A 15,024-nucleotide genomic window follows, 5' to 3' on the forward strand; every position below is an offset into this window, starting at 1 on the left:
GGGGCGTACAAGAAGATCAGACGGGGAGGAGTCAGGGCGGGGGGGAAAAAAGAAGAAACAAAAAAAAGATGTGGGTCTTGCATGACAATCATTTTTTTATCATTTCCAGTGAAAAATCATATTTAAAAATGAGAGAACGTGACGAATACTTGAACGACGACGAGAGCCACCACCAAAAAACAGAAAAAGAAATGGAAGCTTTGACTTCCATTGAAATCAACAAAGAGTCGTGAGAGAGAGAGAGGAGAATAAATAAAGAAATCAAACAAAGAAGTGATGACTGTTCATGTCCCAGACTGAAGCCAACAGGAGCACACACAAAGAAAAGCTTGACAGCGGTGTGTCGACGCAAAACAGCAGCAAAATAAGAGGAGATGCAGCCTGCAGGCCACATTCAGGTGAGGTAGGAAGTGAAGGCAGTGATGCAGCGCTACTTGACGGGACTTTATCGCCTCTCAAAAAGAAAAAAAAAAAAGATTTTAATCTACATCTGAACAGCACACAGCTAAAATAATAAAAAAGCAGATCCTTCCACTGGCCTATAGGATGACAGGAGATAATAGGGGGGTAAAAAAATAAAATAAAAAAGTAAAAAATTACAAGAAAGCTGATTATTGCTCTGCAAACACGTCCTTTGACGATGTATCGTACAGTAAGTGTATATAAAATCCCAGTTTAAGCCTTTTAAATACACTGTTAGTGAACACGTGACCCATCTATTCTTTCTATTTAACAATTCGACACGTGACATTTTAAAGACGTCTACTTGCATTTGGACTAATTATCAGAATTATTTGATCACTTTAAATATTACATTTAAAACAGCTTCTGAAATGCTTACCTTTCCTAATATTAACAGTAATTATTATTATTTTTTTAAAAGGCAACTGATGATTAAATCCTGATTTGAGCCATGTGTGTGACGCACATGAAAACAGACACCGTTTAGAGAAAAGCTCCCTCCAACATGAAGCTCAGGCTCTAAAAACCAAACCAAATGTTCACAGTTTGTCCCTGTGACCGAAGCTGCAGCACGTTCAGCCGCGCTGCAGAAGCGCGCTCGCTCTGATCGACAGAACAAAAAGCTCACCAACTATTTTTAAGTCACAAACGTGAGCCGTAGACAGGACTTTGTGTATATGTGCGGTTCTGTAATGGCTCTCCTACCAGCTAGAAGACAAGCTGACAAACTGGGCAGTGAGACGACATGCGGGACATTTTAAGGAAAGCACGATGAAATCTTCTGCATTAGTCAGAAGTAATTTGCCTTCCTTGTTTGTCCTCATACAAGTATTTCTATGGCAGGCATAATGAAGAAAATTCTTTACATAATGTGTTTCATGTGCAGTTTTTCCCCTCCATAAAGCAAAAATGACCTCTTTGGCTTACCGCTGGATTCATTCTGAATCCTTTACTGTTCCTGTGCATCTTATACACAGGAAAAATTAATTTCCTAGCCTCACTAGACTCAAGACAAAGACTCAAACAAAGACTCGAGATAAAGCAGGGGATTCCTTCCTACTAACCAGGTTGATTTCACAGGAAAATTTACTGGATTGCAATAAAAATTTAGACCTCCTGCAAGATCTTTCGCTCAAAGTCTTGACTGCCAGAAAAGACTTTTTGGGAGGATGCTGAACGACTACAAACAAGAAAAAAAAAAGTCTGTACTGTAAGACAAGATTAGATTAAAAGCGAATAGTCAGTAATCTCCCCGTTTCTCGGACAGGATGGGTGTACTGTGTCAGGCTCCCAGCATGCATTGCAGCCTGCAGAACAGAAAACAGGACGGGGTTGTGGAGGAGGGACAGAGTCCAAACTCCTGACAGCTTGAGGGACTCGACAACAAGAAGACGAGCGAACAGACAGGACTGACAGCAGGTCCTGGGTCGGCCAGAGAGGCTGTGAAAAATCACAAGACCGAGGGGGGAGGGTGAGGCAAGGCGGGGTGAGGCAATGTAGGAAGGGAAGTCTGAAACTCAGACTTTAATCTCAGGAGAAATTGAGGGATGGAAACAGCCCCTTACTCTAGATCTTCATCTTCCTACAACTCTCTATATCTTCCGCTCCTGAATCTGAAAGAAAAAACGTGAATCTGAGGATGTGCCGGAAATCTCAGTGGACTCATGACAAGAAAAGAAAGAGAAGGAAAGAATATTTAAATGAATGGCATGAGGACAGGCTGAAAAGAAAAAAAAGAAAAGAAAGAAAAACATGGAAGATAATGAGAAGGAAGGAAAGAAGGAAAGGCTGAAAGAGACTGGAGGGCAGAAGACTTACTAAGGGTCTTTCCTCCCTGGGTAGAAGGGTTGGCAGGCCCTGTTTTGGCCGACTGCCGTTTGGCCGGGTCAATACTGACCCTAGGCAGAGAGGAAGAGCAGCAAGAGGTCAAGGTTAAAGGACACAAGAAGGTAAGGAAGACAAAAAACACACCGGGAGGAGAATGTGAGTGAACCTAAAATGTCCCGAGGACGAGGAAAATAAAGAAAACTCGTTAAGATCAGAGATGAGTTTTTAGCAGAAATGTACGGCGGCCCAAACCGGACAAAATGAAGTTAATGCCTATAAGACGAGTCAAAAATGGAACCAAGTAAATAAATAATATTGTTGGTTAAAATGGAGATTTTTTTAAAAAAGTGTAGCTAAGACTTTTCATCTTCAGAGGAAATTGAACATAAGACAGTTTAATAACTCCACTTTTCAGTTTGTTATTTTTATGTCTGTTCTTTGTAGCATGAAAAAAAATAATCATGCAATTGTTCCACATTTTCTGATTAATCCTTATTTAGATAATTAATATAATTGGACTCATTTTTAAGCTAGTGAACTTACTATTTTTGCTCTTTGTTGTGAACTTTTGCAATTGATATTTTCAGTTATTTTTACTTAACAGCAAGATCTTAAAATTGATGTCGCAGACCAAGATTGAAATAGTGACTGCACCAGGGTTCACAGGACAATAAAGATAACTTTAAACTAAAAAGAAATTAAGCTCAACTCTTATTTGAATACTCCATTATATTCATTTAACCAACTACACAATTTATTACTGTATTCGGTTTTATTTTCGACTCATCTTATAGTCTTTTGCTCTATTTTGTCACAGTGAGTGCGCCACAGAAATGAGGACAAACACAAAAACCCTAGTGAGACGCCATGAGTGGGAATGCAGGATGGTGATGACACCTGAGCAGAACCGACAGGAGGCTCTGGATGACGATGATGCTGCCAAAGGAAGATGACAGTTTACAAATCAGCCACCAGAGGGAGCCATGGGCCTCAAGACAGCTCCCTGAGAAGGCCGCAAAGCTCCTCTGATCTTTTGATATGTACATCAATGACTGGTTCAGTTTGGCCACAGCTACCATGCTGTTTCACAAGATCCGTTTGAGGAATTCAGTGTTTAATAGCCTCCTCTCTTAAATCCCAACCCCTATTGGAATGGCTGATCCGACTACTTGGAACGTCCGCAGGAAACCATCAGCATGTCCAAACAAAATAAGGCCTCCTTTTATAAAGTGGGACATTAAGAAAAGTTAAGAAAATGTCTGAAGAGACCCATTTACACTATCGTGTCACCACACACCCATTTTAAAACAAAAAACACCTTGTCGTAGTGAAAAAGTCTTACACATTGTTTAGTATGGGCCCAAATGCTGGAAGACACTAAACGGAAAGCAACGAGGGGAGAATATTTCCAGCACCTGCGTCTAAAACAACTTTCTGAAGACACAAAAATACTTTGAGAATTAGTATTTTTGTGTCTTCAAACATTCTCTGCAGCTTTTGCTTGCCTGACAGATAACCGTGAGACAAATGAAGTGCACTGAAAGCAAAACATGTTACAGAAGAAGTTTTCATTTTCTTCAGTAAAAACAACCTTGCTGATTTAAAAAGAATCACAAAATTAGAAAATATTTAACAGAGCATTTTAAATAAGGTCATTTCCATGTTAAGTTTAGGAACTGTGGAGTTTTTATGTTGATTTCTAAGTTAAAATCCTAATCTGTGATTTGTATTAGTACTAGTGCTGTCAGTGTTAACCTCGTTAGAATGACGTTAACGTCATGCTGACAGCACTAATTAGTACATTACAAAAAATTTTATAAAAATAGCCAAAAATGGTCAGTAAATAAATGCTGTATTATATACCTGTGTGATCCCCCCCTTTTTTTTGTTCTTCTGACTTAAACTGAAAGTAAAAAACTAAAGCCCAGAAAACCTTCAAAGCGAAAATAAAGGGCAACGAGACAAAAGCTGAGCGACGTGCCTTTTAGAAGACCCTTTCTCTGAACATGATGTTTGTACCCACCAAGGGAATGAACCAAGTCTACAAAAAACATCAGTGTATACAAAGTTGCATTTATAAATGTACTAAACGGCTTAGAAACAGATAAAAATATAATCCTTGGTGGTTTCTTACTGACACAACTGGGTCAAAGAAAGTAAGAAAATATATATTTTGGTGAATAATGCAGCAGCAGAATAACCTACGATGAGTTCAGTCATTAAAATCAAGAATCAATGGCAGCTGTAAGAAGCAACCTCATGCATGCAATGACGACTGATTAGTAGCAAGCTGCTTTGTTTTTGCTGTATGGGTAATTGACTGATTGTTCAAGGAGTCCGGTCTGCTTTCCCAATCAGCCTTTATCCACCCAGACCAACCGTGGCCACCCCGAGCACATTTACACACAGAGACCAGGTAAAACCCAATCAAAGCAAAAGGAAGTTTCAATTTTTATTTAAATTGCAATGCATTCATCTTAAAGGAATAGTTTGCCATTGTGATAAATTTCAATTAAGTCACTTTTTTAAATAAAAAAAGATGAAATGATTGACAGCTCCCTTATGTACAATAGATATATACGTGTATTAAAAATAAAAAACCAACACATCTCAGACAACGCTGTCAACAAAAGCTAACTGATACAACCTACCACCAATACTCAGTTGCTAGTTTTTTACTACACCTGGCTACGAAGTCTAATCGTCCCACAGTAAATCCTCCTGTCCTCGTGAAAGCTTAAAATTCAGAGCTTCTGATTCTTCTGTGTATTCGTTCTGCAGGATGTTGATACAGCTTAAAAAGGTCCACAACATAGCTCCTCCAGAACAAACACCTCCATAAAACTGTTTATACACAAAACAGCACAGATAGCGTTGGGCGATCCAGTATCCAGGGCAGGACGGGGAGTTTAATTTCCACTTGAAAGATTAAGAGAAAGAAAGTGGGCTACACCTGCATCACAGCCTCCTTCGCATACAAAAGGTGACAGATTTAGTCTAATCATCTGACTGCACTTAATGACCATAAATGGGCGGATATCAGCCGAACAGCTAAAACAGTACTGAGACCTAATGTCTGCCCAGGTCTTTTTTGCTTCCCCTGCTTTAAGCCAACAGTTCTGCTGACTCATGTAAGCTGTTTGTATGTGTGTAAAATGAGTTTGGTTGTTTCCACATACGCACACTTATCTTAAACTCAAATTTAAAAGACAAAAAAAACCCAAGAAGAGTCAAACCAGAGACAGAAACCCTCTCAATCTGAACAGGAACTTGTGCTCATGCACACAAATGACAAAACAAGCCCACGTCCTAAGTGTCATTTACAATAGTGAAACATAATGAGACAACAGTGAGTCTGGTTACATTTAAAATGAATCTAGTAATCAGGAAGTGAAATATCACCGCCATCACTGACCTATGAGATCATCATCCATCTCCACCATCTAAAAGTATAACCTTCATGAAGGGAGGACTGCACGCACAAGTCCTCTAATACATAACACATAAAACCAAACTATTCCTTTAAGGACAATCTTACCTAGACATTAAATTATGTTACTGTGGGTTACTTAGAGTCACGTCAGTAGACCTAATATGTGAGAACAGAAATCTGTCACGTTAATCTGATTGTAAGCAGTGTGTGTAAATGCACCCAGAGAGCGTTACTGTTCTGCTAAGCAATGTGTTAGTTCAGTGCCAGCAGCCCCACACGTCTAAAGAGTTTCAGAGGAAGTTGTTCTGTGAGACTGTTGTCATTGTTTTGGTACAGAGTGAAAGGCAGTACAAGAGTCCTACCTTTTGGTAAACCTGAATGACATGTTTCTACAACAGAATCAGACAAAGAAACAGTGAAAATGGTGAAAGAGAAGTGAAGGAAAGGGGAGGGGGAGATCGAATGAGTGAACAAAAATGGGGTGATTGGAATCATTAACAGTGAAAGGTAAAGATTCATTTGTAATTTTTTTTTTAAAAAATTCAGTATTAAATGATTTCAATTCCTCATTTTAGGTCAGTCATTGCAGGTGGGATGTCACTGGCTTGGCTGCTGCTTTCAGTACCTGAACTCGAGACTCTCACTGTGACAATATTAACCACAATAAGAAGTGCACAAGAATCTGATGTCGAGATTTCAGGGAGGCCTGAAAATGCAATTTAAAGAAAAGCTATACAAGACTAACCTCGATTCAAAATGTATGCTTTCACTTTGTTTTGTTTTTAATGGACTATATCAAACTACAAGTATAATAGTAACACATACAGCCCTAAAGCACGCATAGTGCAGGAAATGATTACCGTATAAAAACATTACCACCCAAGATCTTTAAAGAATCATGGAAGTGAAATGATCTAAAATGGTCTGCTGTGTGTAATGAATAAAATGTTTGAATATCCAATCAGTTTCTTTACGGTGTTTGTAGGTTTTCTGGCAGCAACCAGGCAGCGACACACAACAAATGTAGACTTGAGCATAAATCACATTGTACAGGACAGTGAAGTGTTCCTCCAGCATGTAATTATTTATCTTAACTCTACATGGCACTGTGCTGATTGGCTTCAAATCTGAACAGAGTCACAGTAGATTATAAGGCACAGAGCAGAGCAGCGCTGGAGTCTTTCCTCTTTATATTCAAGCTTTAATGTTTTTAATCACTTAAAAAAAAAAAAATTGCTTTAGAACAAATTAAACCTTTAAACTGACTGAACAGAAAGGAGCTAAACATCAACCCGTCACACTTCTCTACAAAATGTGCGCAGACGCTTTTCCTCGCCTACCTGCGGGTGAGTTTAGAGGTGAGTTTGGAGAAAAGGTTGCTGGTTCCACGGCTCCGGGTCTGAGACAGAGGCGTGGCATCGTGGGAGAGAGTAGGGGAGGCCGGCGGCCCGTTGTACGTGGCCGTGCGGCGGTCTCTCAGCTGGCCACCGTGGAAGGTGCTGCGGCTGGCTGTGCCTCGGGGGAAGCGGAGACGGTCGGGCGTAGTGGTGTTGGCGACGCTGTGGGTGGACGCCACCGGGTTCCTCTGACTGCCGGGAGACACGGCAACGTTGCTGAAGTGGACGGAGGGGGAAGTTACAATTAAAGCAGGTTTTACACTCCGTTTTTCCAGAGCAGACGTGTACTTCAACACACTGAACATTTCCACGTATTTGTGCAGGTAGAGTGTGATGGAGCCAGATTATACACAGTCACAGAAGCTGTGACTGTGCAACATACTCGAGTACACTTCTGCAATGGAAAAATGTTTGTGCAGAGTCACTGCACGTGCCTCTGCATTCCTAAAATGTGTGGTCTGGTTATTCTACGTGGACTTCTAAAACTGCCATGGGTTTCAAATACTGCAGGTTAGACATCAGCAGGGTAGGAAATTAAAATCACAACAGGACAAAGCCGCACATCAGCTGGTGGATTTAGACGCAACAGCCAGTCTGTGAATAACTAATTTGCAATACATTTTTTTTAAATTACAGCGAATGTTTTAGTCTTGCGACCACTGGCCTCACACAGCTGACCAACCACAAGCAGAAGCTGCATGTAGCACAGAGTAAGATCATCATTCCCTATAAACTGCTGAGCAGTTGTAGCCATAACTAACAGATTAGAACAGAGATGTCAAACGTCCGTTACCTTAGGGGACACATACAGCCCACTTTGATCTTAAGTGGGCCGGACCAATGAAACTCCCCTTTCTGTCAGTCTAAAGAAGTGCACATTTAATCTCTGAGGTATCTCAAGAAGAAGAAGTGCAATTTCAACAGCACATCTCAGTTTTACTAAGTGATAAAGAAATGTTGCTCTATTTAATGAAAGAAATATTAGTTTATCTATTACTTTGGTGTATTATGGATGGTTGTGGGAGGTTTTCATCAGTAAGACAAGCTGTGAAAGTTATGAAAATACAGTTAAAAGTCTAAAACGTATGTCCTCCTTCACATTTACCAAAGACCGCCAGTGGGCCAGATTGGCATCTTTGCTGGGCCATTTCTAGCCCCTGGGCCTTATGTTTGAGACCCCTTGATTAGAGCATAAGTGTTTATTTAAACTGAATCCATAAAGCAGTGTCTGGTAGTACCAACAAGAGGCAGATTTATGATAGAGAGATTATCAGTAAACAAATACAGCTGGAAGATTAATTTTATGCATTTCATACCCACAGATGTGCAAGTATTTTGTGCAAACTGAGCTCCAGCACAGATCTGGTCTAAGAACCCAGCTTTAGTGCCTCCCTTTGGATTAAACGACTAATGCGCCACAAGGACTTCTGTCCTCATGTGTCTGTGAGTCATTTGAAGATTCTTCAAAGCAGAAAAATAACAGGAGAAATCTTTATAAGATCATTACATTGTTTGAGACCAAACTGAAGAGTTGGGACTTTCTGGGAGCAGAAACAAAATTAGGTTAACCTATTAAAATGGCGGCAGGGCAAGAAAAATAGTATAAGTGAGGTCACATGACCAAAACATCTTTATGATAATATTTAAGGCCAGTGTGTGAGATTTATTTCATTAAATTCGGAGCAATTTTAGAACAGGAAACGTATATAAAGCAGCTGGAACCAAAATTCACCAGCAATGAGCTGTTAATTTCACACCCCAGATGTCAAGCTGTTGATATGTACAATGAAACAGTGAGTTGTGAGCCTGATCACTTAAGAGTCTAAACAGAAACAGACGAGGGTCTGAGGAAGCTGGGACAGCAGGGGAGCCGTGAGCAGTGGGGGCTTTTCCATCATTTCGGAGACCAACAGGTGCAGGACCCAGACAGAGAAAATCAGGGGTCAAAGTTCACAGCAGAGGATGGAGGAGAGATCAGGAGCAGAGCTGTGTGAGTGCGTTACTGCAATGTCGCAAGGAGGGGGGGGGGCCCAAGCGGTCCTCTGGTTTATGGCTGGCAGAGGGATGATGGAAACATGGAAAAATATTATCACACACTGAGTTTAACCTATCGCTCGATTTCAGTGTGTAGATGCATATTTTTCTCCACTTCTCCTCTGGTTTGATCAGCGTCTGAAATAAACACTCAGAAATTTATCTGTCTAACTGACCTGCTTGGTCTCCCTGCTTCATTTATCATCTGGATTTTGGACAGTTTTGTGGAAATTAAATCTGGAAAAAAAATGTCTTTATTTAGCCACCTCCTGAAAAAGAAAGTGGCTAGTCCTAGTCTATGTGTCTGACTTTATAGCAGTGCAGTTACATGTCAGATTGACTACAAGCACCTTGACTAAGCCTCATTTTTAAGTCTGTTTATGTTGTGGAAAACTAATGATTCTTTTGATTCAGTAACACTAGCATACAGATAATACGTACTGAGGTGTTTTGCAGATCCGAGTATACAAATGCTTCTTCCTATCAACACCACCTCAGCAGTGTTACCAAACATCAGGTAAACCAAACAGTAGCACTAAAGCTCGTGTTTATATCTAAAAAGGTCTTCATTCTGACCATGAATCAGCACGTTAGACCGGCTAGACTTTGGTAGAGTAACAATAAAAAGAAGGAGGACATATTTTATTGAGGTATACCAGTCATTAGAGCAATTCATTTTACCTGCTCCTGCTGATAAGCATACATTTCAGACTCTGGCACCAAAAACCACTTTGCTTACTGTTTGTTGCAGGAAATGGTGTCCATGGTTTAGTTGTAGGGTTACAGAGTGTGAAGCTGGCTGGATGTGTGGGTTAGCAAGGGGCCAAACAGGGGCTGAGACATGAGAGGAGACAGACAGGGGGGTTTGGAGACCCTGTCGTCTTACTTGGGCGAGCAGTAGTCCAGAGCGTAGTAGGAGTGGGGCAGTGTGGCCCAGCCTGCCTGGCAAGCGTACAAAGGGCCGACAGTTTGATACCTCAGCCGCACCGAACTGGACGAGGCACCGAATGCAGCGGCTGCAAAGGCAGACGGGGGGCTAGTGGCACAAGCCATCTCAGTCATGCTGGTCATGCCGTAATGGGGGGGGGGGGGGACAAAAAACAAAAACCCCACCCCGAATCACAAACACACAGGCAGAAATGGAAGATAAGTTGATGAGAAAAGGGGAAGTAAACAGAAAGAAAGGAGTAGAAAAATCAGGGACTGAGACAAAGGAAATCTTTTCTAGGGATCCCATGTAGGTCCTTTTTTCCTCTATTAACAAGAAAAAGGGGTTTAAATAACTTCGACGAGTGTGAGTTTGAAATACCATACAAATATACATTTTCACACAGGTTGAGTAGAAGAGTCTCTAAAACAGTATTTATCTAAATCTAAAGAACTACATACAGACTTCAGGACCCACAACAATGATCTCACTAACAACAGTTTACTGACAAGTGGGAAAACTCAAATTCTGCTCCCTGTACTGATTAAGATTTACAATCATCCTCCTCTCACCTGTTCTCTTTCCCGTTAGGAATGACGGAGAGGCGGTCTGTGTTGTTTCTGTCACTGCAGACATACGTGTTCCTCCTGGTCATACCCGCAGATGCAGTGTTATTCTGCAAACAGACAAATGCATTGCTTCAGTGGATGACCTTTTTTTTTAAATGAAAGGCTCAAAGAAACATGTGTTACAGCAATTAAAGCACAGTGCACTTAAATTCAGTCTATCATGCTGCCAATCTCACCAAATTCGAATGAGTTTTGTTTAAACTTGGAAACAATGCGGCAGACTTTAGAAGTAAAACTTGTTTCCTTTGTACTGTACTGATATGTCCCTCGTGTCTTTGATCTCTTAAACATTTGCATTACTCGATTGTATATTAGTAGTACTCGTCTGTCACATTTTGTATCGCCACAGAGGCTCACTGTGGTCGATGTGGACAGGTGGATTAATCTGAAGTGACTCACACAGAGACTGCCACGTCATGGTTTGGTGGCTTTAAAGTGATAGAGTGCAGCTTAAAAACATTTCCTAATCTCCAGACCATGAGACTGAATCACATTGTTAAACAATACTCGGGCATTGTTCGTTGTGTAAATCTGGACAACTACATCGACACACAAAACCAGAGCTCAGGAGTCGATTGCTCACTTCTTTGATCTTTTGTTTTTTTTCCTTACAAGGTGGGATCACATGTGATGTCACCTGTTAGAGGAAGCTTTACCCATTTATGCATCATTTTCTCACAGATGCATCTGAACACAATAAAGTCTTTACACCATTATTTCCCCTTAAATGCAGTGGACTTCCCCAACGCCAGGAAGTACACACTGATGTGTAAAATTGGAATTTCCTTTTAAGTAACCATGACAGCCACTGTCACTAAACACTCTCATTTAGCTTAACTCCCCCTCCCCAAAACTCTCATACAAAAACAGAGCAAACAATCAAGTTTAACTTTTAAGCCAACTGCTGAAACACTCACGCTCGGGGCCGTGGTGGCTCCTTTCCTGCGGTCAGGAATGTCAGCCTTGTTGGGGTTGTTGGCGTTGCCCAGCAGAGGGCTGGAGGGTGGTGCCCCGCGGGTTCCTGGGATGCTCGGTTTACGGAGCTGGACTCCACCTTCCTCTTTCACGCTGTTCTCAGCAGTAGTTGTCTGACTCCTCTTCGGATGAGCCATCCCTGGAGGGAGGTTCTGACCAACTATAGAAAGAGAAAGTATAATTATCAGAGTAACGTTTGCGGGATGACTCAAGAATACGTCTACCTCTGTCAGCAAATACAATTTTTAAAGAAGTTCTATCTAACCTACATTTTGAAAAAAAAAAAAAAAAATGACCCAGACTTAGTCAAACATAATTATAGTTACAATTTACAATATAATCATCATCACATTAATGTTTGTTTTTCTTTTAATCCATGGTGGCCTTGAATCAGGTTTCACCATTTACTAAATGAATAAAGTCGTCTTCTTAAATTCCCAAAATATCAGAAACACAAGGCTGAAAATGCCACAGCAGTTTTTGAAATCACAGTTAACAATGTTTGAATGTTGGGTTTCTGCTGGAGTATAAAAAGGTTCTCAGCGTTGCCACTTAAGCTGCAGATCTCACAGACAGGAAGCATCGCAAACTGAGGTTACTGACAAAGCATTATATCACAGTGGACAACACAGAGCTGTGCAAACAAAGGAAAGGCTAAAGTGCCTCTACCATGTGACAGGTTTCGATTTGGCTTCTTTTATCAGCTGAAAACAAGCAACTGACAGAAAAGTACTTTTATTATTAGAGGTGACGTACAGCAGAGTTTCAAGTCTGTTCCTTTTCACGTGACATTGAAAAGGAAAGCTAGGACCACGACACTGTGTTTCACACAATGAAGAAAACAACACACCTTGCTCGCTGTAACGTCTCTGTTTGTGGTTGGAGGAGACGCTCCTCTGGACTTTGAGGTGGGAGGGCGACTGGCCGTTGAGCTCACTGCTTGGCCTCGGTTTGGCCAGAGACAAGTTGCTGCTGGAGGCCGAGTCGCCGGGCTCCAGCTGAGAGACAAAGGACACATACAGAACATACAAAAACCCTCAGTTTCTACAGTTTTACTACAGTGAATGTGATTTATGAGTCAAGACAGACCAAAAATCTAGGGCACATGATACGCGATCAAAAGAATTTTTGTGTACAAAGGATCATTTTAAAACTATTATTTCTGATGAGTGAGAAAGCTGTCATTTGTGAGCTTAGAGTTTCAGATGGCGACTTCAGACCCACTTTGTTTCAATTCCTGCACCTTTATTTACATCAGAACCAAGCCCTCATGGACAGTAAGGGGACTTACATGACTGCTTATTTTTTTCAGACGGCTAGTCTGAAAAAAATGCCCCAAATGCCAAATCTTTGACAACGAACTATTTCACATGATCAAATTTAAAACCATTAGGCTTAACAAACGGAAAAAAGCCCCCAAATGCTTCAAATCAATTATTTTAATGCACTTTAATATGTGGCGAGAGTCTGCAAACAAGGTAGAAGTCTATAAATAGCCGAGTCACACACTGGTTTACGAACCACTGATAGCTGAACGACTGAAGAACTAAGACGTTTGTTATGTTTGTACCTCAGAGGCCTTCCTGCCCAAGAGCAGGTAGGTGGCTGTGATCTCATCATACTTCATCTTGGCCAGAGACTCCTGGATTTCCTCCAAGTTGTAGCCCATCCCGACCATCACGTCTGCACAAGCAAAAATGATCAAAGGCTCAATTTAATAACCACTTTTCACGACACCACTGAAACTAAAAGGGACACTGTAGATAACTGCGATCATTGACAGTTCATTGGGGTCTACATTCACCACAAAGTGAGTGAGAGAGTGCTTAATTTTAGACCCTTTCACAGTGATCTCTGGCGATTACAGCACAAAACCAAAACATGACTATTTCTTTTAAAAAACTTGTTTTAAAGTTATGTGGTTATCAACTTTATGTCAAATCTATGTTATTAAACTGACTTCTCTTAATGTGATTTTGCACATTCAAGAATTGTGTGTGTTTATTATGGTGACTGAGCCGTGCAGGTTTATGATCCCGTGATATGCGGTGGCGCTACAGCGGATATCACGGGATCGACTACATTACACTAGAAGTTTGTAATGTAGTCAAGCTAGACACGCAACGTCAGAAGCTTCAGGCAGTGAAGTTCAGCTAATCAACTTCCTGCCTTTCTGGTTCACCTTTGAAGCAAAGCAATGCTGACTGGAAAGGGTTTGGAGTGTGAGGACAACATTTTTTTCCTGAAAGTCTAATCCGAAAGTTAAACTCAGACTACTTTTAAATTCCAAATCACAGCTGTAGTTGGGTTCAGAGCAGTCAGGTATGTAATCTGCTGTGTTTCATCTGAACAAATAGACACCTAACAAGTTTTTAATGAATGTCCACACATCAAAGCTGCGTGAAAAACGAGAAAAAGAGTCCCAACAAAGGAGAGATCATCGTCCATCTGTGATTTGTGGGTATAGTTTGATCTAGTCTTAAGCCAAACTTGAATCTGTTTCTAACCCTTACCTACCCTTTCAATGTTGGTCAAGCAGCGAAGACACAAGAGAATTGTCTCCACTCGCAATGTATGAAACTCAAATTTGTCCCCAGGAGACAGATTTACAGAGAAAGACATGCACAGCTTTGACATTAAGCTTCCTCATTGTCCAGGTCACATGTGTGGCAGCACACCAGGTAAAGCTGTACAGATCCAACATGATTTGTAAATATATTTGTGCTGTGTGTGTACACGCATGTTTTGTTCATTTTAAAAAAAGGTACATGAATCTCTGCACACTTACACCGTGTAAGGAGTAAAAAGCAAATACCTGCAATGTAATTCATTAAATTGTAGTAGGAACACTTGGTTTTTCACTGTAGCACTCATTTGTAAAGAAAAGAAAAAAAATGCAGCAATGTCGTCTGAAGTAATGGAAATATGACTTTGTTACGCCACCATGCATCACATGAAAGCTTTTTACACGCTGTGCAGTCTATAAATCTTTGAAAACGCTCTTCTATCTGAGACACGTTGGAGAGCTTTTTTATGCAGATTCCATCTTCAGAGATGGAGCGTCTGGTCTCCAAGGAAAGGTGTAGAAATGAGTCACCGGCTTCGCAGTGACCTGTGATGGGCTCCGACTTCCTGCCAGTAACCGTTCTGTCAGTGCAGGCTGTTTGTGTCCGACAGGAGATCGTTTTTTAAAATCACACTCTTTTTAGTGCAGATGATGTGCTGCCGTAGCCAAAAATGTATTTCTCAACCACAAACTCAGCTGCCAGACTTGACAACAAGAGAGAGGTGTGACCGCTTCATCATCATTTCAGACTCTTTACCCGGCATCCTCAGGGG

General features: G+C 41.0%; 1 protein-coding gene across 14 annotated transcripts in view; it reads right to left on the minus strand.

The window, feature by feature from the left end:
• mark3a (MAP/microtubule affinity-regulating kinase 3a) overlaps positions 1 to 15,024 on the minus strand; it is a 46,344-nt gene that overhangs the window by 2,427 nt on the left and 28,893 nt on the right. For 4 of the 14 annotated variants that reach the window (XM_085392288.1, XM_085392290.1, XM_085392286.1 and 1 more), the window contains exons 11-16: positions 13,256 to 13,368; positions 12,536 to 12,683; positions 11,628 to 11,845; positions 10,654 to 10,757; positions 7,063 to 7,335; positions 6,085 to 6,111 (exon numbers count right to left, since the gene is read on the minus strand). In XM_085392288.1, coding sequence (XP_085248414.1) covers positions 6,085 to 6,111; positions 7,063 to 7,335; positions 10,654 to 10,757; positions 11,628 to 11,845; positions 12,536 to 12,683; positions 13,256 to 13,368 — 883 coding nt within the window. Of the gene's footprint in view, positions 1 to 4; positions 2,076 to 2,280; positions 2,361 to 6,084; positions 6,112 to 7,062; positions 7,336 to 10,653; positions 10,758 to 11,627; positions 11,846 to 12,535; positions 12,684 to 13,255; positions 13,369 to 15,024 lie in introns of those variants that run through there. The other 10 variants (XM_085392291.1, XM_085392292.1, XM_085392289.1 and 7 more) reach the window with 7 other exon arrangements.

This window comes from Rhamphochromis longiceps, linkage group LG19 (assembly GCF_057381845.1).
Source record: "Rhamphochromis longiceps isolate RC_006_pf linkage group LG19, R_longiceps_female_GT1.1, whole genome shotgun sequence".
Taxonomy (NCBI): Eukaryota; Metazoa; Chordata; class Actinopteri; order Cichliformes; family Cichlidae; genus Rhamphochromis; species Rhamphochromis longiceps.